The sequence below is a fragment of the Calonectris borealis genome, chromosome 4 (genome assembly GCF_964195595.1).
Source record: "Calonectris borealis chromosome 4, bCalBor7.hap1.2, whole genome shotgun sequence".
In the NCBI taxonomy this organism is placed as follows: domain Eukaryota; kingdom Metazoa; phylum Chordata; class Aves; order Procellariiformes; family Procellariidae; genus Calonectris; species Calonectris borealis.
Genome location: NC_134315.1, coordinates 233,289 through 258,387, shown reverse-complemented (window position 1 = coordinate 258,387; position 25,099 = coordinate 233,289). Strand labels below are relative to the sequence as shown.

Sequence of the window (25,099 nt, the reverse complement as noted above, 5' to 3'; positions counted from 1 at the left end):
TGGATGGAGACCCAGGGCGACCCGCGGCAGGGAGGCGATGTCCGCCGCCCCTGCTGACGAGCAGTGCTGGGGCAGGGGCTCCGGGTGCGCTGCATCGCCAGTGGTGCTCCTGCATCGCTCCTGCCTCCCCCCGCGGGCTCATGGACGTACACCACCGGCCCTGCACAGACACCGGTGTCTCCAATTCGGCCTCATTAATTGAAAGGAAAGCACATGGGTTTGGATTTAAGCAACTGGCCGTTCAGCACAGCCTCTGCCCAAGCACAGAGGGTCTCGGCCAGCCAGGTCGCTTGGCCCGCGCCCTCCTGTCCTCATGCGGGCACGCGTTCTCTCCCTCAGATTGCCGTTCCCATTGAAGACGTCCACAAGACCCACCTGAGGTTCACCTTCCGGCATCGCTCCTCCAGCGACTGTAAGTATCTCCTTTCTCCAGGTCTTCCTCTGCAAACTTTCCCAGCGAGGGCTGCAATGGAGGCGGGCTGTCTGCAGCTCAGGGGCTGCAGGAACAGGAGGGCCCGCGCATGGCCCTGGTCTCCCACTGCGTGGGGATACATCAGGGGTGCTGGATTCACGCGTGGGAAAAAGGAAGCCTCCCCCCCGTTCTGCTCTGTACCCGCTGCCCGTGGTGAGGCAGCAGGCCTCTGGGAAACCACTGCCTCCTGCAGGCAGCTGCTCCCTGGGTGCCTGTGCTTGGCTCTCCGGAGCGCCCGCTCCGCATCCCGTGGCTTTTGGCTGCAGCAGGGCCATGGCCTGCGGCGTGTGGCCAGGAGGACGGGCTGCTCCCGGAGCAGGGGTGCTGCGGTCAGTGCCTTCGCAGAGCTGAAAACCACACGTGATGGGACATGGCGCGGCACGTCCTGCGACTGAGGGGACCTTCCCCAGGGCCACCGCAGAGACCTGCAGCTGAGGCTGCTGCTCGGCGGTCTGATCCTGCGCAGGCCAAACCCTGCCTGCCCCAAGCCCATCTTGTTCCCGCAGAGGTGGCTCTCTGATGGCCGCCTGCCGGGCAGCACACGCGGGTGGCCGACGGCTCCTCTGGCCGCGCATCGGCTCGTCACTGCCATCTCTCCCCTCTCTCCCCCTCCGAGGTTCCCAAACGGCTGCAGCAGCCGCTTCTCCCGAGTGCTCGGGGCTCTCGCTGCACGTGGGCACAGCCTGCGGGCTCCAGGAAAAGCAACAGGATTTCCCCGGCAGCCCCCTCCCCGACCCGCTCTGGCTGCCGGGAGGGCAGGAGCCCCCGGCTGCGCCGCCCTTTTCCTGCCCGCGCGGTGTGTCCTCGGGCTTCTCTGAGCCGGCTTCACCTCGCCCCGTGTTTGTCTCTCTCAGCCAAAGACAAAAGCGAGCGGATTTTCTCCATGGCCTTCGTGAAGCTGATGCGACCGGACGGCACCACGCTGCGTGACGGGGAGCACGACCTGGTTCTGTACAAGGTACAGGGGGGCTGAGGTACGGGGGTCCAGGCAGACCCCCCTCAAAGTGGGGAGGCTGCAGGATGGCAGCTCTCCTGGCGCGCAGGGCTGGGGTCCCAGTCCCTGCCAGAGCTGCTGCACTGGTGGCACGTATCCAAAGGCCCCCGGAGGGTTTCCAGTCCCTCCCTCCCTCCTGTCCTTTCTGTCCTTGATGGTGGGGGCTCCTGCCACAGCTGCCTGCACTGTCTCTAATCTCCACGCTGTTCCTTTGCGAATGACAAGTTTTGTTTAGAAAACAGTAACTTAAATTTATCTGACTTGGGAGGGAACGTCCCCATGAAGATATTTGCTGCACTTTACCTGACTTCACCAGCATTTGTTGGCCTAAAACTGCTTGGTTTTATTTCTGAGAGAGCAGAGAGAGAGGGAGGGAAAAATTCACTGTTCGTTTGGAAAAAATGCCGTCAGCTCTGATGCCGGAGTGTGAAAGACCCCATGACGCACTGCCCCCCTTGCCTTGGTGTCCCCTCTCCCAGGCTGGGGCTGGCTGCGGCCAGGGGACCGTGAGGTGCGAGCTGGTCCCCGCTGCAAGGGCGAGCTCAGGACTCTTCCTCTGTGTGTCGGCACTGCCTTAGCGTTCCTCACCGGCAGCGGAGCTCCAGATTCCCCAGGAGGTGACCTTCCCACCTCAGCCCCTTGGCTGCTCTGGTAGTTAACTGAAGTTTTCTCTCATTTTCCCTGCCGTTCCTGGTGATGTGACCACAGTTACTCGAGGTAGACCCATCTCCCTTCCCAAGTCCTGCATCTTTTTGGGATGAGCAGATCTGCCTCCTGCCTGCTGTGGCAGCTGTGCAGCTGGCCTCAGCCAATGCTTCCCATGAGCTTGATGGAGGAGTTCCTCCTCTTCATCACCGTGTTTCCCTCTTAGCACCCCGATGCTGCTTCTGCACCTACGCAATGTCCTGGCAGCAGAAGTGCCCCAGCAGACGGGCTGCTGCCAGCACACGGCGGTGCTCACCACTGTCCCACATTGGAGGACCCTGGCGCACTCCTGCCCTGCGCTCACGTAGCTGCCCCGCTGGGGGCTGAGCCCATCCACGTGCCCCTGCAGGTCTCTGCCGTCCGTCTGTCCATCCGCACCAGGGCTGCCCCATCCGCCTCCTGCCCCGAGGCAGGACCAGCCCACCCTGAGTCGTCCTTGCTCGGGCACGCTTCTGCCGACGGGACAGGCTCACCTCCACCCGCCCCGCCGGTCTGTCCCGGCGCTGCGCTGCCGTTACCGTTCCTCATCTATCGCTCTTGTGATGCCAGACCTCCCTTCCGCAGGGAGCCCACGTGTCCTGCCCTGCCCAGCCTGGGGACGGGGACAGAGCCGCGCTTTTCTTCCTCAGCAGCTCCTATGCATTTGAAATCGTTGCTGTGTCCCTCCTCCCTGTTCTTCTCCGGCAAAACACCCGAATTCTTTAAATGCTGCCGTGACCTGCAGAGCTGCAGACACGGTCCCTGCCTCTCCGGGGGATTGTCCCCTCTGCAGCCCGCACAGTGGCAGGAGCACCGAGCGCCTTCCGGACTTGCTGGTGCCGGCTGGGGCAGCGAGATCAAACCCTGCGCACCTCCCTCCTGGATGCATTTTTTCCCTAAACGGTCGGGGCTGCCCTTGCTGAACCATCGTGTTCACCAGCATCCTCCACCCCTGAGCAAGTGAAAGCTGGCGTGCTCCGCTTCGTCTTCTCCCCAGCTCTTCCCAGCAAACACCGGGGCTTGATTCTGGGAGCCAGAAGCTATTTCATCTTTTTATCTTTGTTTGCCAGAGGAATGTGAATTATATGCTTTTAGCTCCTCAGACCTCTTGATCTCATGCTGGTCGAGAAATGTCTAAAGTTAAGCCAGTTTACCCTATGAGGGCTTAGCTGCCCTTGGAAGAAGTGCAGTGCCTCCTGCAAGTCAGCTGGCCACCATGGGTACGCTCAGTGGAGAGAAAAACCAACAACAAACAGTTTTGTGATCTTCATCTGACCTTCAGCAGGAAGAATTTTATCGTGCAAGGTTGCAGGCAAGGAAGGATAAATGCCCTGTTGCCAAGCAAGCGCTGGTGAGCTCGGGGCGGCACGGCCACGGTCCATCGTCATGTGTCCGGCCACCTCTGGGCATCCACCATGTCCCAGTCTTGCAAACGAGCACAGAAGGATCATTTAGAAAGTCACCCCAGTGAGTCCTCCTAGGTGTAATGTCGTCTTAATTCTCCAACTTAAGAGTAGGGGACACAAAGGAATAGGCTGTTTTGCCGCCATGGAGGGAGACCCTGGCGTGCCCACGTGGGCAGAAAACGTCCCGTCGGGCTGATGACAGTGACGCTGCGGGGCTGCGCCGGCCGCCTGGTCAGTGCACTGCTGCGTGTCCGTCCCCGCAGCGGTGTGTCCCTGCAGCGGTGCTCAGGCACGTGTTTCATTCCCAGCGCGCCGCTGCCTGGCTCCAGCTGCTCCGTGTCACTGGCCTCCCCCTGCGCTTTTACTCCTGCCAGTTCTCGTGTCCTCCCTGAGTGGCACTGGCCGGGGTTCGGCATCTCTCCTGGTCGGTTGTCCCAGCTGAGCACGGGTCCCCGTGGAGCCCTGCAGGGAGCAGCTTTGTGGATGTTCTGTTGAAATGAATGTCAGGCGAGCCCGCTGCGCTGCCTGCACAGGGCTCTGCACCGCGGGCAGCGATTCCCTGGGCCGGCTCCCGCATCCCAGCGACTCCCGTGAGCTGGAGGTTGCCAAGCCGTAAGGATGCTGTTAGGTGGGAGCCACCATTACCTGCGCGTGGCTCTGCTGACCTCCGTGCCCTGCCCCATTCTGCCCAGCAAAGTCCCCCACACAGGGGGTCAAAACTGAGCCCGCAGGCTGGCCCTGTCGCATGGGGCTCCTGCGGGGCTGCGCTGCCCGGTGTGAGCCGTGCTCTGCCTTGCAGGGCGACAGCAGGAAGCTGGAGGATGCCGGCGCATACCTGACCCTGCCCTCCATGAGGAACCTGTCGGAGCCGAAGCTCCTCTCCGGCTCCTCCTTCCGTGTGAGTGGGGGCACGTCGGGCTTAACCGTGTCGGCCCGGGACAGCTTCCAAATCTCGACGCTCGTCTGCTCCACGAAGCTGACTCAGAACGGTGAGTCCTGGCTCTCCGCAGGGGTGGCAGCAGGGCTGTGCCCCCACCCCACTGGTGCATTTCCACCCACCGGGCCATTCCTCTCCCAGCTGCCGGCTCTCTGGCTGCTGTCTGCCGGCACGTGCCAGCCGCTGTGGGACACGGTGCCGGTGCTGCTGTGGCAGCACCGGGGAGGGGGGAAGACTGGGCTCTGCCCAGCAGAGCAGAGACATTTGTCCTCAGGCCGGGGAACCTGGCCTGCCCTCCTTCCTAAACCCGTGCAGTAAATACAGCTTGTACCCATCTGTCCTGGGGCCTGGCTGGGCGGGGAACGGCTGTCATCCCCTCACGAGGGCACCCAGCTGCAGGCGGCTGGGTGATTTACTGCCCTGCGTGAGAAGGCGAGAGTGGGGGGGCTGTGCCGGGCCCCGGGGCAGCTCGGCTGCTGCCCACGCTGGGGTGCTCTGCCGGCACTGGCCCCCTTGGCATGGCACAGCCGGACCGGGGCTCACTCCCGTCACAAACAGCACTGGGACGGCATGCGGAAAATGCAGGAATAGTGAGCGCTGAATTAGCGTTTTGACGTGGTCAGGACTGCCCAGGCTAACGCGGGGCGGGTGCAGGCTGGCGGGGCAGCACGGTCCCGGGAGCTGCCCTGGAGAGGAGTGGCGGTGAGCAGGAACGCCTGCGACGCCTGCGGCCAACAGTGCTGCCCTGCCCGCCGCCCCGGCAATCCAGGTTTGCTGTCCTTGCGCTGTGGCACCGCTGCCACAGCACCCTGCACCGTGCTGCCCCGGCGCCCACACCGCTCGGATGGGATGTGGTTTGCTGCAGGCTCTGTTTGCACATTGCTGAGTCGATAGCTCCGGCTGTAACTCAGAGAGTTTCTCATTTTTTTCTCTTTTTTATTAAGGCTGCCTTTTGGCTTATCTGTCTCCTGAGCCCTCCTGAGTTAGCAGCAGATTAGTTTTCCAAGGCAGGGGAATGAGAACAAACAATAACAGGCTGCAAGTGTTTCCAGGCGCTCTCCCACCTTGGGGGTGCGGAGCCGCTGCCAGCGGCTGTGGGTAGTTAGCAGTTTCTTGGCTGGTGCAAACCCTTGCAGATCCAGGTAATTAATCTGCTCTTGCCGCCGGGGGACTGAGCCGCTGCCTCCGATCTGGGAGCTGGAGTGAGCTGCTGAGCGTTGCTGTCGAGGGCTCTGTGACCTTCCTTGGGCCCTTTGAAATCAGGGTGGGAAACGGGACTCCTTGTTTTTAAACCGTGCCCTCTGTTAGCTAGGGTGGGCTTCCAGCTCTGGGACGCTTTGCGCAGTTCATTGCAGGGCAGCCAAGAGCCTACGTGCCACCTCAGCACAGATGCGTCTGCATTTGTAGACGGGATTTTGCCTTGTACAGAATGTTTTGGGAGGTGGCAGAACAAAGAAGTGTCGGCAACCTTGAGCGAGCGCTGGCGGTTACCAAACTGCCTCCCATGCCCCTCTGAAGCGAGCGGGGAGAGCGGGGCTTGCAGCGAGCAGCCAGGTACCGGCCCTGCGGGAAGGGAGGGGTGATGGGGCCGCGCTGTCCAAGTGCCCTCGCAGGCGTCCAGCTCGGGGGAAGCGCGGCACGCACACCTCCGCCATAACGGGGGCAAGCAGCCCAGCCCTTTGCCAGGTCGAACCGCACTGTGCTGTGTGGCGGTGCCGGCGCTCGGGCTGCTGCCGTGTTTTCAGTGTGTGTCTGCGTTGCTGCAGAAAGCCCCGCAGCAGCCACAGCAGCCACCCATCCCTCGGGGCGGGCGACGCGAATGCCTGCAGGTAATGTCTCCAATTGCCTGGAGAGTTAAATGCTGCACGGGAGCACCGGCGGCCAGCGGGCTCCGTGCTCGGGAGGTGAGCAGCAGCGGTGCTCGGATAGGGGAAGAGCACGTGGGAAAGCCGGGTTCCCTCCCGCCCAGCAGCACCGCATCTGCAAGGCCAACAGATGGAAATGCTTCGTCCTGCTTTTGCTGAAGTGCAATGTCGCAGCTGTGGAAACTGCAGCCCTGGCGTGGGGCTCGGGGACCGCAGCCTCGCGGCTCGGGCGACGCAGCGCGCAGCGACTCATCGCTGCCGTGCTGACGGGGTCCAGGACCACTGCAGTTCAGTGTGAGCGGGGCTCAGGGCCTTTGCTGTTCAGTTTATTCCCTTCCTGCAGCACAGTTAGGGCTTCTACAGTAACAACCTCTTATTTAGCCGACTTTTATGCTTTTATGGTACTGAAGTCAGGAAGCTTTCTGTGCTGGGCAGCGGTGGTACAGGGAGTCAGAGGTCGGCGGGGTCCTGGCAGCGCTGTGCTGGTGCCGAGGTGGCACTTCGCATGCGCCGCGGCTGCTCCCCAGGAGCAGTGCCGGCGGGTCGGCACACGGCCCCGTGCACGTCTGGCCGGCAGCGGTCAGCTCTGCTTGGCACAGAAGAGGAGCTGCGGAGTGGCTGCCACGGGCGGGCAGCGCGGCCAGGGGCGCGGGGCAGGCCCCTGGGGTGGGTGCCGGGGAGCCACAAGGGGCGCGGGGGCCCTCGCCGGGTGCCAGCCCCAGCATGGTCTGGCTGGTGGAGGGCATGAGTGGGGGGTGTTTGGTGACCCATGGCCCCCCTGCCCGAGGTCCCTTCTCTGAAAGGTTTGCGGGTTCGTGGGGAAGCCGCAGCTCCAGGGCTGAGTCCTGCTGTTTCGGGTCTCGGTTTCTCTCCCGCGGGGGTGTAAAGAGGAAGGCAGCGCCTGCCCGCGTGGCCACACGACGGAGGGGCAGGAGCTCAGGCACAACGGGCGCTCGCCCTGGGCTTCCCCTGGCGCGGGGCCAGCAGCAAGCGGCACCGTGTCCCCCCGGGATGGGGCCTCTCCCACTGGATGCCCTGGGCAGCGAGGGTGGGACGGGGAGCCTGGGGGGTCGGTAACGTTCGGGTCTGGCGGCAAGTGAAGCGGTGCTGACTGTCCCCTTCCTCCCACCCAGTCAACCTGCTGGGGCTGCTGAAGTGGCGCTCCAAGCCCAGCCTCCTCTCCGGGAACCTCCAAAAGCTGATGAACGTGGACGGAGGGGAGGTCATCAAGGTACAGCCGGGACCTTCCCCCCCTGCCGTGCCGGGATCTTCCCTCCCACCTCCTCCGTTCCCTCCTCCTGCGCTCACGTCTCCAGCCACGTCCCCATACGGTGCTCTCTGCGGGGCAGAGGGACGTGAAAGCTCCCAGGGGCGGCAGTGTCGGCACCAGGGGTTTCCTGGCAGCCTGGCCGGGTGTGCCGAGAGCAGCTGCCGAAGTGGGGGGAGCTGCCCCGGCCTGGGGCTGGACTGGGCGCACTGGGAGCATCCTGCATGGCCTCAGTGCCTCTTTCCTGGGGAGAGATGCTGCCTCTGCCTGCGGCGATTGCCCCGTCGGCCCCGGGAGCCCCGCTGGGTCTGCTGGGGCAAGCAGGCGGCCAGAGGGGCAGTGCCGGGCTGCCTGCCAGGGACAGGCCAAGCCGGGGAGTCGTGTCCTGGCAAAGGGCCGGACACCCCAGGCTGAGAAGGGCTGAGGATGGGCACAGGCACTCTGTGCCCAGGCAGGTCGCTCCCGTGCTCAGAGGTGGGTCTGGTGAGCGGATGCTGGGAGTTAATGTTCAAGTCCTCACAGTCCTCTTGTCTCCCCCAGTTCCTCCAGGACACGTTGGATGCTTTGTTCTCCATCATGATGGAGAATTCAGATACGGATGTCTATGACACACTTGTCTTTGACGCCCTGGTAAGTGGGACCTGCTTCCGCGTGAGCGCTGAGCGTGGGTCTGACCCCACTGACCAGTGCGGGTGCCCAGGACGGGCCGAGGTCAGACTGGAGCGGGTTTGAGATGGGGCTCGCTGATCTGACCAGACAAGCCGTGCTCAGAGCTGTGCAGCACCTCCGGCTCCACTGCGGTGCCACGGGCCGGTAGAGCCTGGCCAAGCCGGCACAGGGCAGGGCCGTGGCTCCGCAGGGACTCTGTCCCTCCAGGGGACAATTCCAGCAAGGTTCCAAGGCGTTCCTCCTACACCAAGAGTGACCCCAGTGACGGGACTGGGGGCGGTCGGGGTGGCTCTCATGGGACCGGGGTTGGTGATGGTGCGCGCTCCGTGCAAACTGGCCGTGAGTCCTGCGGCCGCTGGGCTCAGGGCTTGTTTTGGGCTTTCTGTGTCTCGGAGGTCTGCCCGTCCCGGCAGGCTGGGCGGGCGTGCAGGGGGCCCTGGCAGCCTCAGCACCCCCCACGAGGGGTCAGTGCCGCTCTGGCTGTGGCTGCGGGCACCCGGCTGTCTCTGGGCACGCTGCTGCCCGCACCGAGCCATGCCCGCTGCCCGCTCCCCCCAGGTTTTCATCGTGGGGCTGGTGGCTGACAGGAAGTTCCAGCATTTCAACGCCGTCCTGGAGGCCTACATCCGCCAGCACTTCAGCGCCACGCTCGCCTACAAGTGCGTACCTGGAGGCTGCGGTGCGGGGAGAGATGGGGCCGGGACGGCAGGCGCGGGCAGGGACAGGCCGCAGCCTGGGGAGCGCCCGGCAGGCAGCGTGCCACGGCTCCGTGGCTGCCCCGAAGGCTGCTTGTCTGAGGCCGGGGAGCCTGCCGAGCCCTGGCCCCACGCGTCCCCGTCCTGCAGGAAGCTGATCTCGGTGCTGACCCAGTACGTGGACCGGGCGAGCCGGGGGGAGCCCTGCGAGCAGCTGACGCGCACCTTCAAGGCCTTGGAGTACGTCTTCAAGTTCATCGTCCGCTCCCGACACCTCTTCGCCCAGTAAGTACCGGCGATTGCTTCCACCGGTCCAGGTGCCGCGCTCTGCCGGACTGCTATGCCAGCGCCGCGTGTCGGCTACACTGCTGGAGCATCGGCCCCTGGGGATGGGGTCTGCAGGAGGGAGGAAACAGAAGGTCCCATGGGGGTCCCTGTGCCACGGGAGCGGTGTCGGTGCTGACCATTGGCCCCCGGGATGCGGCACTGGCACCTTGACCTGCCTGGTGCTGGTGCTGGTGCCGGCTGCTCGGGTCGGATGCGACACCCAGGGGTGGCACCCGCAGCTCCTGGCACGCTGCTGTGTCGGCCGGTCCCCAGCCAGGCTCTCCTCCACCACCGCGCTTCCTCTCCCTGAGGTTTCTGGCAGTTTTCTGCTCACGCTGTCCTCCGGTTGCTGCTGGGACGGTCGTGGTCTGGCGCGGGTGGCAGGCAGCGCCGCCCGTCTCAGGGCGGGAGAGCTCCTGCGGCGTGAGGGGCCGCAGCAGGACGGTTGCCGTCGCACAAACCACTCTGGCTGACAAGCGGCGTTGCGCAGCATTTGCAAAGTGCGTTGGTGGCGAGGCAGCGCACCCGCGTTAGCATGAAGCAAGCCTGTGGTTTGCTGTCCGTCAGGCTAATGGCTGCTGGTTCCTCCTGTGTGTCTGCTGATCGAGAGCCTTGGTGCGAGGTGCTGGTGAAATCGGCTTTGACACCGCAGCCGCAGGGTTGCCCACGAGCCCCCGCTGCAGTCAGCGGGCATGGAGCCCACGCTCCCTCCCCGCCATGCCGGCGGCTTTGCTCCGTCTCCGCGCGGTCAGGCCCTGCCCCGGCTCCTGCTGCCGCATGCTGTGGTGTCAGGAATGCCCAGCTCTTTGTACGGCGAACCCAAATGCCATGTGAACAAGGCCAGAGGGACCTGCAGTGACCTCCTGCCCGAGGCAGGGCTGGCTCTGCCCGAGCCGCCCCTGACGAGTGGGTTTTTCCAACGTGCTCTTAAAAACCTCCCACGACAGAGACAGCAAAACTTCCCCGGGCAGCCTGCTCCCCTGCGTAGCCGGCACTGCGGCTGGAGAGGTTTTCTGGCGTCCAGCCTCACTCTTCCTGCTCGTTCCCGGAGAGCTTCTGCCTGCCCGGCCCGTGCTGTTCGGGAGCTTTTTAGTGGATTTTTCCTCGCACTTACCCTGAGCGAGGCTCATCTTACTACGGAGCAGTGCTCCGCTCGGCTCAGACCGCCTCAGCCCTCAGCCTGTCGTCGGCCTCCGTGCCGCCCTCGTGGCACCTCCAGCTCTGCCGACGATGTTACCTGCGAGCCTCCCTGCTCGTCACCGTCAGCGGGCGTGGATGGCGGTGGGTGTGGTGACAGCGATTTGGGCAGCGGGGTCTGTGCAAGGGCCACCCCAACAAAGACACAAGTCTGGCGTCGGAGGGTTTGTATGAAGCACCCTCTACCTCTGCAACTCCGGCAGCACCCACAGCTCCTAGACCTCGTCCTGGGCTGCTCTCACACTTCGCTGGTCACGGGGCTTTCAAATATTTTCCAATGCAAAGCGTGTATTTGGTCTCGGGGTGTCCCTTGCACCGCAACAGAACCGGAGGCGGCACGGTGCCTGCCCCAGGGCCTGGGGAAGGGGTGCCTGGGCCAGTCCCCCCGACTTGTCCTGGCTCAGCGGCTCGTCCCCCAGCTCAGCACAAGTTCTAAAGGGGGTTGTAAGAAAGAGAGAGAGACTTTTTAGCAGGGCCTGTAGTGACAGGAGAAGGGGCAATGGTTTTAAACTGAAGGAGGGTCGATGTGGATTGGACATAAGGAAGAAATTCTCTGCTGTGAGCGTGGTGAGGCACTGGCACAGGTTGCCCAGAGCAGTTGTGGATGCCCCATCCCTGGAAATGTTCAAGATCGGGTTGGATGGGGCTTTGAGCAACCTGATCTAGTGGAAGGTGTCCCTGCCCGTGGCAGGGGGTTGGACTGGATGATCTTTGAGGGACCCTTCCTGTGATCCTGTGATAAGCGGCATAAGGTGCTGGGAGCCTCGACGGCTCCTTGTTGCCGCTGAGGATAAGGTCAAAGTGCCCCCTGCGGACCTCCAGAGTCCTCCTGGGACCTGGTTTCATTTGTTCCCCATGGACACAAGGTTCCTGTCCTGATCTGCGTGATGGGACAAACAACCCTCCCCCTGTGCAGGCGTGGGTGAGCCCGGCCGTGCTGCTGGGCTGAAGTGGAAAACTGAAAGCACGACTGATCAGTTACCAGAAAAAACAAGTTACGTTCCTCTTTCATTCTAAGTACTCAGCACCGAAAGCTGAAGCATCCCAAGGGAGAGGCGGGAGGCGAGGTCCCTCTGCATGTGGCATCGCCAGGCTGCGCTGGGAAAGCAGCAGGGTCGCCCCGTGCCGTGCGGCCACGGTTCGGCAGGCGGGTGTTTTCCAGGGAGCGGAGCGAGAGCCCAGGGTCTGCCTCCTTCCCCTGAAACCTCGAGCACCGTGCAGAGGTGCCAGGACGGGTGTCGGCATCCCCGTCGGTGCTCTGTGCCCCGCTCACAGTGAGGAGCTGTGTTGGGTTCCTGGCATCCCCAGGGACTCTCAGACCTCACTTTGCCCCCAGTTTTTCTTCGCCCTCTCGCTTTGCTGTCTGCCAGCGTTCCCCGTGCAGCTTATGCTGCAGAGTGCTGGGTCTGCCGGCACGCGAGCTGCTGCCAGCCCTGTCTGTCCTTCCTCAGCGCTCTCGCCTGCCAGCCCTTCCCAGGGTCTCGTTCATGGCCAGGCAGCTGCTCCAGGGCTCTGCGGTGCTCCAGCATGAGACGGAGGTATCTACCTCCCCGTCATATATGAAAATACAGAGCAAATTCACGAGCTTATAGAACTCCTGGCAGAGAAAATTAATTATATGGAGCATTTGCAAACAGCCTTGTGAATTAGTTTGCATTGGAATGAAGACATCCCTGAAGACATTTAGTGTTTTTATTCATCTTCCCTTTATCTTAGTGATCTTAACCGTGCAATAACATGGACTCCTCAGATCTTCTAAATACTTAAACGGTGTACAATTTGTACACAGTCTACAATTTAAAGAAATTAGATTGTAATTATAATAAGTTACTACAGATTGCTGTATCTATTTGATTATGTGTGGTACCGCTGGAATCAGCTGAGCAGCTCCAGTAGCTTGTGCGAGGATCCCAGGTTGCTGCGAGGGTGCTCGAAGCAGGGCCCGGCTGGTGCGGGGCTGGAGGTTCATCGCACGAGCTCTCTCGGCAGCTCTGTGGCTGCTGCCTGGGGAAAGGGCTCCCCGATTCCCCTCCTGCCTGGGGCAGGAGGCGTGGGAGCTGGTGGGCTGTGAAGGGGCTGGATCCTGGCGCCGGCCGTGGGAGCTCTGTGCCCGAAATGTGCTTTCCTGCGGGAACGCGCCCCCAGCCCTCTGCGGGGAGACGCCACGCCACGTCTCCAGCCGCCTTCCCCTTTGGCACCCCGTGCACTGCGCCGGGGCATGGGGGGACTGGCGGAGCCCCCCAAAGCTCCTTGCACCCTTCCTGATGTCGGGGACCTCTCCCGTCCCCCACCCTGGCCATGGTAACCCCGACTCTCCTCGGAGCCCCCCGGCGCCCGTGTGGCTTCCACCTCAGGGAGGGGGCTGGGGGAGCTTGAGGGGGCTTTGATGGCGCGGTGACATGGTCTCCTGCTCGCTGCTTCCTCCCTGCCAGTTCCTCTGGCTGCTTCTGCTTTTTGGCTGCCACCGAGGGCGGCGAAGTTTTCCTGAAAGTGCTTGTCATCACCCCAGGGCTCGCCCCGCGTGGGGTCCGCTCTCCTGCTGGCGTGGGGGGAGCTGGGGTCACTTGCTCTCGCCAGGATCTCTCCACAGCCGCCTGCTTCACAGCTCGCAGCCCCCTCGCCCAACCTCGCTCAGCCCCCCTGGTTCCTGCAGCCAGCCCCCCTCCGGCAGCACCCGCGGGCTCCGCCACGGCCCCGCTCGTCCCCTCTCCTGTCCCCGGGGCAGCGCAGCATCCCCCTTACCCCCCCGCCCTCTCGCCAGTCACTTGTGCAGCTGGGGACCCCGCAGCTGCTGAGCGTCCCCTCCGGCCCCCCTCCCATGGGGGCTTTGCTGGGGTCCCTGGGGTCCCCAAAGGCTGTTGCAGCTGCTGGGCTCCAGCCGACGTCTGGCTGGAGGCTCCTGCGGAAGAGCTCCGGGGGTTCGCAGGCAGGGCGTCCCTTCCCGAGAGCCACGCTGACCCTTCCCGAGTAAATCACGTTCAGCACGGTTTTCATCGCAGTCCGCACTAATTTGCTTAGTGAGCTGGTGGCCGAATAATTTTTCCTGCCACTTCACTGTTGGTGCTCGCGGGATTTCCGTGCCGTGCCTCGAGCTTGGTTGCGTGCTGGAGCCCAAAGCTGTAGGAACCGAGGCAGGAACGTGCCCGGTGGCTTTGCACCCGAGAGGCATTGGGCGCAAGGACTGGGCTCTGCCTGCCGCTTTCCCTGATGAAATCCTCCAAACCAATAGGTGGGTGACAGATTAAAGACCGTGTTGACCCACGTCTGCTGCGGCAGTGAAAATCAGCCGTTATCTTGGCTTAATTGAGCTGCACGCTCTGACTGCTTTACACTGCTTTGGTTTAAGTCATTACACACTTAAAAGTTCAGAAATCAGCATTGACAACGTGTCTTACAATTGTTAAAATAGCGCATCGTATTCGTGCATGCCCTCTTTAAGATAAAAATACAGAATTTTGTAGGCAAGAGTTTACGGTGGAGGTGAGCTTGAAAATCCCTGCCAGTCGGTTGTGGGTAGATGCATTAAAAAGGACTGTGAAAAAATCCAACAAATCTCTAAGAAATGATGATCATTGCGTGGTGTCGTTGCTGTGAGAGTAAAAGCTGTACGTGGACCTTCATTTCCTTCTGCTTATTTTGACACACAGAGACTCCTTTAAATTTCCCGGCCTCTGGTGGGGTTTTGGGCCAGGCTCCAGGGGTGCGGGGAGCGGGGGGCTGCTGGGGGCTCCCACTGTTCAGTAACTTTTAACAGCGGGGATGAGAGGGGGGGACCTTCCCTGGGTTAGTCTAAGCTTTGCCTTGACTTGGAAGTCGGTGGAGGGCTGTAAACCAGCCGCTGCTCAGCCGATGCATTTGTCTGAGCACACCTGAGGTGCCTCAGGCAGGTGACAGGCTTGTTACCGCTGCCAAACCTGCCACTTGCGCGTGTTCCCTTGGGCTTGTTTACCAGATAGGAAAGACGAATTTGAAAGGAGAACTATCCAACTGTAATTACATAAAACAAAGCAGCAAAGTTTTTACAAAAACTAGGCTCAATAAAAATAGCTGTTAAGCAAAAAATGTCAGATCTTGTTTGTTCTGCTGTGTCCGCACAATTAGAAACCAGAACAGAATTCAGAACCAACACCTTTTGCTTGCCGCGGCGGCGGTCAGCGTGCGGGGGTCAGCTGGGGCTGGAGGACGCGTCTGTCTCCGCGGCCGTGGGGAGATCAGCGTTTTATCCCCCATTTCCCCCGTCTGTACCTGCGGATCGTTCCCCAGCAGGGCTCGCTGCTTCATTCGCTGTGGCAGCGGAGGGGGCGAATTAGCTCAAACATGACCTGTTTTTCACAATGAATTATTACGGTGGCTTTATTCTTAGGGTTATGCATTTCATTAGCAGCTTTGAAACTTTCTCGCAGTTTTGCACATCTCATGGCTGAAATTCCCCACATGTTTGGTTTGTTCTGCGACGGGTCAGGCAAGTCGTGTTCAGGCTGGAGGGCGCAGGAGCTTTCCTGCTCAGGTGGGAAGACACTAACTCCTTTGAGAGGACTTCGGTACAAAATCACATAGGAGTCTAAAAAAAAAAAAGAGTATATATGTGAGTATACATGAGTGGTGTATATAAATACTGTAAGAGAGCAGACAGCAGTCTTTAATAAGAGTAATTCTGCACACCTGAAGTGTTGCTTCTGGCTGGCCCCAGGGCCGGGCAGTGGCCATGTTGGGGCGGTGGCCGTGCCGGGGCGGTGGCCGTGCCGGGGCGGTGGCCGTGCTGGGGCAGTGGCCGTGCCGGGGCAGTGGCCGTGCCGGGGCTCGCTGCTAGACCCAGCTATGCAAAATGGTCACTGAGCAGCGTAATTAATTGGGATTGCAGGTGACACCCGCAGTCCCCAGGGGAAGGCGCGCGGTGTGGTGGCGGTGCGGTGACTCTGGCTGTTGCAGGCTCTACGAGGGGAAGGAGACGGCCGAGTTCCAGCGCTCGCTGCAGCGGTTCTTCCTCTCCCTGAACCAGCTGATGAAGTCCCCGCTGGAGGGTCCCACGCTGCTCTCCCAGGTATGGCGGGGGGCCGGCGCTGCGGGGGGCTCAGCTCTGGTGCGTGGCAGGACGGATGGTGCCCCTGTGGGGGTGACACCAGCTGTGCCCGTGCAGGGGTGACACTGGCCGACCTGCATGGGGTGTCAAAGGGAGCTGCCACCCTGCACGGTGCCTCGTTCCCCCTGGGGACCCCCACTTGTGCGCCCGGTGCAAAGCCCCCCGAGGCCCCAGACCACAAAACCCCGCATTGTGCTGGCACCGGGGGCCATGGCGTGGGTTGGGGTCAGCAGCTCGGGCAAGCGCTCCCCTGGCCATGCACGTGCCCATGCCTGGAGAAGAGGGTCTCGGGAGGGCTCCTGGGGCTCGTCCCTGTCCCGGAGCTGGCCTGGCCCCACTCCCTGCACCCAGCACCAGGCTGGCACGGGGGGCCGGGGGGAGCAGAAATGGTGCCCTTTTCATGGTGGGTCCCCACAGGCGTGGCTGCGTCCTTTACCAGCAGCTGGTGTTGAGGTCCTCCAGCCGCCGGTGTGATGGTGCCGGGGGTCGGAGCTGAACGGAGAACGTGACGGAGCCACGTGCACTCTGCGAAGTCAGTTAGCGAGAGGAGGCAGGAGCCAGTGCCGGGGCTGAGTCGGTCTCACTTTGGTGCTGTGCCAGGGGTGAGGATGGGGCCACACTCTGCACCCGCGGGCTCCCAGCTGGAGAGAGGCACCGCAGAGTGCAGGTGGGGACCTCGTCTGCAGGCTGGGATGCGCGGTGACCCCAGGACACAGGAGCTCTTGCTCCTGTCTTGTGTTATTTCATGGCATTCTTAGATAATCCCTTATAAACTAATCTAATTTAAAAAAAAGTAGTTTGAAGACCAACACGACAGCTGTCCTCATGGAGAGGAGGAGGGCTGTCCCTCCTTATCCCCTCTCCCGTCTAAACACTGCTCATTATTCTGATTTCCATCTCAATGCCGCTGCTCTAGAGACTCTGTGCTGGGGTAACCCTGCGGTGTTACCGACTGCTGCACGTTCACCTGTGCGATTTCTGCATCGCTCAGCACCTTGTTCGGGTCTGCGGAAAATAATTCTTGCAAACGCATCCAGAGCAGAGAGGCCAGGGCAGAGGGGAAAGGTCTGCCCGCGCATCACCACGGGCATCCCTGCAGCTGCCCTGTGCTAAGATCAGGAATAGCCGTGGTAATAGCAAATAACAGCCCCGAGGCACAGACGGTGCCGCAGGTCCGCCAGCCGCCTTCCAAAGAGGAGGCAGAGGACTGTCAGGAGCGGGCAAAGCCCGCGTCTGGGATCCAGCCCTGCCGGGTGTCCAGCCGAGGCGTGGGGAAACACCCGTGTGCTTCACCCCGAGGCTGCATCCTTCCAGCAGACGGCTTTAATGGGAAAAGAGGAGGCTGCAGTTACCTCAGCTGGGCTGGCGTCTCAGCGCTGCGGGAGTGCGGGTGGGTCCCTGTCCCACGGCCAGCAGCGGCTGCCCGTCTCAGCAGGACAATTTTCCAGCTGCAGCACTGTTGTTGTTCCTCCGGTGCGCTCGAGGCACTGTGAGTGTGCGCAACAGCCGAACACTGTTAAAAAGCAGACTGGAAAATGGTATTTCCTCACGTACCGTCGCACTGCTGTGGCTTTGGGGCGGGATCCCTTAGTTTGGGGTGAGGATTCAGCAGGAGCCACCCTCCGCCTGGAGCAGCCTGTAGGAAGCTGGGGATGGGGCTTGGAAATTTGCCCGCTGCTCCTGCTGCTGCTGCTGGGTTTGCCGAGTCTGACCATGCTTTCTCCTGGAAACTGCCGAATTCCGCAGTGGGATCCCAACTGCTGAGCGGGAGCTTTCCCTGTGAAAACAGCTTTTCTGGTTGCTATTACTTTGTTAGAGAGAGCAGCAGAGACTGAAGCGCTCTGGCAGACCTGTGCTGTTCTCTTTAGGGGAAATGTCCCCCTTAGAAGCCCCCCAGGCTCTTCCGTGGGGATTGCTGGAGTGTTGAGCGGTGCTGGGGCCACAGTCCGTTGTGGGCTTTGGTGTTGCGCAGGAGCAGAACACAGTCCTTCAGAGAGTTTCCCTCTGCTCCCGCCTCTTCTGGGTGGGAATACCTGGACTCAGAGATCTCCTCACCAGGTTGCTGGCTTGGTGGTGGCTCCTTGGAGGGTGGCAGAAAGGGGAGCCCGTTCCATCAGAGCAAGGTGGCATCGGGGTTCTTTCTCGTTGACCTCCCCCAGGTCATTTTTGGTCATTGCCTCCCAACTTTAAAGTTGTCAATTTTGTTGATGCAGCTTGTGTTTGGTATTTCTGAGTGTGGCTTCGTGCTCAGCCGCATCGCAGTGCGCAGCGTTGGCTCACCCCGAGCGTGGTGTCAGCCGGGTCTCCTCCTCGCCATCACTTGTCCTCCTCGGTGCTCACCAGCGGCTCTGCTGCTCCGCAGGCGTTACGGTGACAGGGCTTCTCCCACGTCACCGACAAAGTGTTTCACTGGGGGAGAGAGTGCCCAGGTGAAATTATTCAGTGTGGAGGTGAAAACCAGAAAATTATCTTAAAATCGAGAAATCCCTTAACTTTAAATGCAGAGCGATGGGCTCCGAGCTGATCGACGCGCTGGCGGATGAGACCTGGGACTATAACGGATAGTGCTCTGGCAGTGTCAGCTCCGTGCCTGGCACCAGTCAGGGAGTGCTCACTGCAAGTTGGGAAATATCACCAAGGGACTCGAGAAGAAAACAGAAAATGTCCTTTGCCACAGCGCAAGGCCCTGTGGTGCATCAGTGTCTGGTGCCCGCGCTTCAGAGCATGCAGTCAAGCTGGAAAAGCCCCAGCAAAGGGTGACCGGGTGTATGGGGCAGCTTTCAGGTGGGATCACCTACCTGGCCGGGCCAGACCTCTCCATGGGAAAAGAGACGAACAGGGAGCTGGGACAGGGAGCTGCAGATTCGTCTCCAATCTGGGGAGGGGGGTAGGAGATGGAGACGGTTGCTGAAGGTCTCTCCTGACTCAGGAAGGAGAGAGCACCTCGTGAAACGGGCAAAGGCAGTGCTTGTTCATCTACTGTGTGATGAAGCTGTCGAGCCCCTTGTGATGGTCTCTATCTGCTCCTCGGAGCAGGCTGTGGATGCTGAAAGTTTGCAAACAGCTGTACTGATCTGTGGAAGAAAAATCCACCCAGGATTATTTAAATATAAAGACATTTCTGACTCAAGGGGCCCTGACCTTGGGAAGCACCACTGCGGGCTTGTGGGACAGCAAGGTCCCGTCCTCTTCCCCTCTGAGCCAAGTGCCCAGCCCCGTGCTGCCTGGCTCCCGGTGCCTCTGCCCGCCCTCGCCATTGCTGCCCCGTCGGAGGGTCCCGAGGCTTCCCTGGTGTCCTGACCCACTGTCACCCTGGCCACATTCTTGTGCTGCGTCCTGCACTGGTTCCTGCTGGACCCCAGCCACTGGGTCTTGCTATATCCAGCCCTGATGGTGCCTCCTGAACATCTTGAGCAGGTACTCCAAGGAGAGAACTTTTTTTTCTTGTTCTCTAAGTGGACTTTGTAGGTGCTTTACAGAGCTTGCGGACACCCCGCATCTCTAGCTGCGACGCCCAGCTCCCACCTAGCAGCTGAAGGGGATACTCAAAAGATCTGTTAGTGGCTGACGTAAGCTTTGTGGCTTCATCCCTTTCTGCCTACTCTTTTCTTAAAGCTGCAATTATCTGATCAGCCCAAGGCAGAGCTGATAACAGCTCCTTAGCTGCAACACTCCTGCAACTCTCTGCTGTGGAGAGAGCTGGTCCTCTGTTGGATTACTTCAGGCTGGGAGGTTTTGTACTATTTTGACTACTCGGAGCCGTGGAGAGGGGGCCGAGCCTCTGCCTCCTGATGTCAGACAGGCTGGGGGCCAGGGACAAACGCACGGCGTGGTCCTAGCCAGGGAGCAGGAGCAGCTCTTCAGCCAAACAGCTCCAGCATCCCCAATAAATGCGGTGACCTGGAGGGTGCCCCGATGTGAAGGAGACGGAAGGCTTCCTGCTCCCTGCGTGCCGCTGCCTTGCACATCTCCAGCCAGGAGACAGGGCTTCTGCTGCAGCTGCTGCCTGCCGTACCCAGGGGGCCCTTGAGAAGAGCTCCACTCCTCCCACTGCTTCCCTCCTGGAGCCCTGGTTTTCTCTGCACCCAAAGAGGTTGGGTTTTGAGGGGGGACTGGGGTACAGGCTCATGCCAGCTGCCAAGGCGCTGAGCAAGGCGCAGCAGAGCATCACGCTGCTGCCAGCACGGCTGGGAGCTTCAGGGGACCCAAACTGGGTCCTGTGCCTGGAGACAGCCGCGCAGGCATGCAGCAACGGCAGGTCGCTGCGTGTGGTGGGTGCACGTTTCCCCTTGTTGGTGCCTTGAGAAGGACAACCCGCTCCCCTCCATCTTTCCGCGGTTTAGGTCCAGGCTTAGCTGCAGCTCAGCAGGGTGGAGCGGAGGAGATGGCCCCAGCCCGCCACGGCCCCTTGGAGTATTTGGGTTTGCGTTTGCATTTCACAGCCCGGGCCAGGGGCTGCGTTTCCCTGAGGGCATGCTCACGAGTGACCATGGTTGGAGCTTCGCTGAGGTTGCTCTGACTCTTCCCCTGTGGCCGCTGGCACGCGGGTGGGTTTCTGCAGGGCACCCTGCCACCAGCGTTGCGCAAAGGTGACGATCGCTGCCAGGCACACCAGAGCTCCTGCCCCAAGCCGGTGACCGCCGGGCTCTGCGCCCACCCCCGCTCTGCGCTGGGCTCCCTGACGGCCACCTCCCTGCCCGCTCCCACTGGCCCCGGCGGGTGGGCACCCGCGGTCCATCCTCCAGCTCCACCAGCGCTGCAGAGCATCACCATGGACAGGGCAGCTGGTTCGAACAAACATGGCTGTTCTGCAGCTGGGGAGGAATCGGACCCAATTTGTGCGTCGTGGCCAGGCTGACGCACTTTTGCCACAAAAGCTCAGTGAGAGGGGGCTCATCCTCAGTGGCGAAGGAAAGACATTTTCAGTTCTGCAAGGCCGGGCAGTTACCTCGGCAGTTACAATAAAAGCCAGAACCAGTTTCTGGAAGAAATCCTTTCTGAGACGTAGATGCTGATGTTTAAAAAGTCTTGTAACACTGGAAAAATCCCTAAGGAATGGGAAAAAGGTCTATATTCGCTCGGTTTTCAAAAAGTGAATCAGATGACCTTGCTAACTGTCGACCAAAGAGGCTCACCATTGATCCCGGCTCAGTCATGGAGAGGATGCAATCAATTCAGAGTTAAAGGGTGGCGGTATAATTAATGTTAATCAGTCCAGCTTTACTAAGCATGGAGTTTAATAAAAAAAATCAAATTTAGCTGTTACTTTTTTGAAGTTACAAATGTGACTGACTAAGATAACTGACATAATAGGCGAGACTAACAACTGTTTGACTTGATACAGCATTCTTATTTAAAATTAGCATTGTGTAAGTTTATTAAAATAACTACTTTTAATCTCCTTAATATATATCTTCTCAGTTTTAAAAAAAGTCATGACAAATGGAGAACTGTCGTGCTGGGATGGGCATTTCTTTTGAGTCCCAGGGGAATCGGCTCAGACATCTCTGCGTGTTTGCCGATTCGCCAGACGTGGCCGGTGCCGGGGGCACGGGCAGCAGCGGCGGTGCTGGATAAGGGGGAAGCCCCTGCTCCGCGCCGGGGCTCTGCGGGCAGAGAGGTGCCGGGGCAGGGGACGGAGCTGCGGAGCAGCAGCTGGGAGCAGAGCCGGGAGCTGCCAGCAGCGAGCGGCCGAAGGCGACTCCGAGCGTGGTGTCATTGCAAAGAAATAGGTCAGTCCGTGGATTTATAGGCAAAGAGGCATTAAAGGGAAATACCTGGAGGGGCACACGATGCGAAGGAGGCTGTATGTGGATGATGCGCCTGGCCTTGCTGCCCTCAGCTGCAACAGGTACCCAAGTATCGGAGAAGGGTTTGCAGGAGCTGCAGAAATGACCCGGGGCCTGGTGTGTTCGAAGGAGGTGAACACTATTCCGTCAGCTAGAAGAGGGTGGTGGAGAACTCGACCACAGTCTTTGCAAACCCAGAGGGGGAAGACGTTGCTGGAGCATCGCTTGGTGCCGCAGGCAAGACAGAGCCCAGTCCAGCAAAGGGCGCTGGAGCTCACCGAGCTCGCCGGGAAGGCGGCGCCGGGCAGCAGGACGGGCGGCCACCGCTGCTGGAGCTCGCTCCGGGCCGGCAGGGCCTCTGGGATGGAGTTTCTAATCACATCTGGAGACCTTCACAGGGCCGTCCCGGCTCGGGCCGAGGGTCCGCCCTGCCCGTTACTGCCCTGACGTGGGCAGCAGGCGCCCAGCAAGGGGTCAGAGCCAAGCAGAGGTTTCGGTCCCATGGAGGGTGCTCCCAGGGGTGCACCCAGGGGCTCGCCCAGCCTGGGCCCGTAATCTCTGTATTCGCTGTGCTCCGAGGGATGTGTCCAAGGTGAACTTGTCCAGGCACTTTTTAAAACTAGGTGAATATGCAATAGGCACCGGTCTTTCAAACTCCTGCTGTAACTCAGAGGGAGACGACGGACTCGATGCCAAAACCGCTGGGTAAAAATTCCTGGAGCTGAATCATGTAGCGGTCAGCCCCGTGTGGATCTGCAGGCATCAAACCTCCTGAAACCGATGCTGAAGTGCAGAAGTGTGTGGAGACCACCTCTGGCACCCAGCTGCACCCAGAGGCTGGAGGGTCCCGGCACCGCTTTCAGCACGGTTTGAAGCCCGGGGAGGCCTGAGGGACCAGCTACCCTGGCAAAGCTAGAGAAAAGCAGAACTCGGCGAGTCGTTTATGCTACTTAGTCACATCATAAACATAACGAAGTAGATTTTAATGCAGACAATTTGTGATCAGTGTGTTTGCTGTTCCAAAAAACAAAGAACCATGTGTCCCCCACCCTTGCAGCCTTCCAGCAAGGGTGCGGAGCGGGCTGGGCGCAGGGCAGCCCCGCTCCTCCAGCAGCCTCGGCTGGGCAGCAGCGACTGCCGGCGGCCGAGAGCCGTGCTGGAGGTTTTTACAAGCAAGGCAAGCCAGGTCCTACGCACCTGATAGTCGTGTTGTAGGAGTTTATGTGGTTTCAAAGTAAAAGCTGGAGAGTTATTCTTACTGACAGTGGTAGAGGTGTGTGACCGTAGCGGTTCTGGGTGCTTTGCTGGACGCTGGCAGCTTGGCAAGAGGAAGCTGCTCCCGGCTGGACGCCCCTTCCCCAGGGACGAGGGCGGTGGGCTGGCGGCTGCGGGCAGGCTGAGCGCAGTGCTGCTTTAACAAGAGGGGGGCTGAACGAGGACGGTGCTGGCTCAGCACCCGCAACCTGGGGAGAGGCAGGAGGGGCCGGGGGTCACCTCCCTGCCCGCGCAGCGTCCGTCCGACCGTCCTGCCCCGCGGGCGCATGGCGAAGCAGGGCCGGTGCAGGCAGCTCTCTCTCTTTGCAGGGAGCAGCCCTGAAGTACCTGCCTTTCATCCTCGAGGACGTGTTTGGGATCTTCGACTCCTCTGCGCTGGGGTAAGGTCCCTGTCGCCCCCGTCATCCCCAGCCCAGTGCTCGGCGCCTGCCGCAGCCACCTCTGTCCCCGCTGCCGTCCCGCAGTGACCCCCCGTCCTGGAGCTGCCGGCAGGGACGCAGGCTGACGCCGTCGAGCCGAGGGCGAGGGCAGGTGGAGGGGTCTGGGTTTCCTGAGGCCTGGAAATTGCCTCTTCACCCCCTTCCTAGTGCAAAACCAGGGGAGGCTTTTGCTGAATTTCAGCGGTAGCCTGTGCTTCAGGCAGCAGCTGCGCCTGAAAACCCTCAGTCCCAGCCGGGTCCGTTTTGGGAATTCAGGCAGGGTTTTTACGCCATGTGTCTCCATGCAGCCGCCTGCGGTGGGCTTGGGCTGCCGTGGGCTTTGTGCGGGGGGGCCATCCTGCCCTGCACCTCCCCGCACAGCTCTGCCGCCGTCGAGCGGCTCCCCCCGCCCAGCAGCCCCGTCCTGACCGAAACACAGGGGCACTCGGTACCCGACCCCCCTGCTGCATTTGTCTTCTGCAGAAGGAGAGGGGCTGTAGGTGCTTGGGGCTGCAAAACAAGCGGGGTTCTTGCAAGCCCCGTATTTAACACTCATTAAATCCTCTCGCCTGGACGGCAGGGCCTTGCTGCGGGACTTCATCGGGAACCTGCCGCCCCAGCGCCTGCTGAAGCAGAAGCTGCAGTCCCTGACCGACATCGTCAACACCAAGGTCTTCCAGTCCTACGGTGAGCAGGGGCACCGGGGGGCCCTGGCAGCACTGCCCACGCTGAGCTCTCCGGGCGGGCCAGGGCGCGGGACGGGGACGAGTCCCTGCCGCAGGGACCCCTCCTCTGCCCCTGAGACAGCGCCCGTGCCCTGTCGGCTCCGCAGAGGGAGGCAATTCCCTCCAGCTCCCGTGGAACCGCGCGTTGCCCAGCCCCTCAGCAGGGTGCAGCTGGTGCTGTCGGAGTGAACTCTCCTGCTGCCTGAAACGCTGCCAGGCTGCAGAGGGCAATACGGTTCAGCTGAAGCAACAGACGACGGTTTAGGAGGGTGTTCGGGGAGGGGGTGTCGGGGGCTTGCTGTCAGACTGGAAGGACTGCTGAGCAGGATCCCCCAGGTCTGCCCCGACTCTGGTGCTGTTTGGTATTCTTAGCAGTTATCTGGATGATGGAAAAAAGAGTAGACTTGGTAAATTTTGCCCTGCAAGGCAGGAGCAACTGGAGGCACGCTGGAGGACAGACTTAGGATTTAAAATAATCTCAACAAATTGGAGAAAAGGTTTTGAAAGATACAGACCATATTTAAGTTAAAAACAATCATGTGAAAGGAATGACTGGGCAAGCAGAGGACGGAGCCCAGGGCAGCGGCAGTGCTGCAGGAGGGGTTTGGGGTGGGGGAGCAGAGGGGCTCGGCGATGCAGCCCTCATGGGGAGAGCATCCCTCGGACATGCGAGCGCCCTGCACCCTGCTCGGCGTCAGCGAGGCCTCGGCTGGGCTTACTTCCAGGTGCGGTTTTGGGTGGCACAAGAAATGTGTTGCTGAACTAGAGAAAGTCCAGAAGAAAGCAGTGAGAGAAGCAGAGCTTAGAAGACAGGGTGAGGAAGAAACGACTGGGGGGCTCGGGGCAGGAAAGGACACCGGGGAGACGTGATGAGCTTCCAAATGTCCACACGGCATCTTCAAAGAGAAGGGGAGTGGGCTGCCCTGGAGAGCTGGGCCAGGGGCCCTGGGCGTCAGCCGCCGCAGGGAGGCTCAGAGGAGCAGGGGAGCAGCTCAGCTGCAGGCAGCAGGAACCATTTTGTGTCTCTGCCTGTGGAGACTTTGAGAGCCGGCAGTGTGAACGTGTCTAACTCGGCCATCGCGTGCGGGTGGCAGGTCACCTCCTGCCGCCTGCTCCAGCTCTGCTCTGAGCCACCTCGTTCCTGCGAGCGCTCCCCGCGTCCCTCCCCGCATCCTACCCTGGGTCCTTCCCCGCATCCCTCCCCATGCCCCCCGGGAGGTACCACACGGCCCCTCTGCACCCCACAATGGCAAACGGTCGTGCCAGCAAGAAAGCAACAGAGAAACATTTTGCCCGCC

The 25,099-nt window shown here is 61.0% G+C and overlaps 1 protein-coding gene across 1 annotated transcript in view; it reads left to right on the top strand.

Moving 5' to 3' along the window:
- LOC142081563 (dedicator of cytokinesis protein 2-like) overlaps positions 1 to 25,099 on the top strand; it is an 81,761-nt gene that overhangs the window by 10,706 nt on the left and 45,956 nt on the right. The window contains exons 16-25 of the mRNA XM_075148230.1: positions 340 to 412; positions 1,327 to 1,430; positions 4,356 to 4,545; positions 7,492 to 7,589; positions 8,166 to 8,255; positions 8,853 to 8,953; positions 9,140 to 9,274; positions 15,443 to 15,554; positions 22,967 to 23,037; positions 23,657 to 23,763. Of these exons, the coding sequence (XP_075004331.1) occupies positions 340 to 412; positions 1,327 to 1,430; positions 4,356 to 4,545; positions 7,492 to 7,589; positions 8,166 to 8,255; positions 8,853 to 8,953; positions 9,140 to 9,274; positions 15,443 to 15,554; positions 22,967 to 23,037; positions 23,657 to 23,763 (1,081 nt within the window). The remainder of the gene's footprint in view (positions 1 to 339; positions 413 to 1,326; positions 1,431 to 4,355; positions 4,546 to 7,491; positions 7,590 to 8,165; positions 8,256 to 8,852; positions 8,954 to 9,139; positions 9,275 to 15,442; positions 15,555 to 22,966; positions 23,038 to 23,656; positions 23,764 to 25,099) is intronic.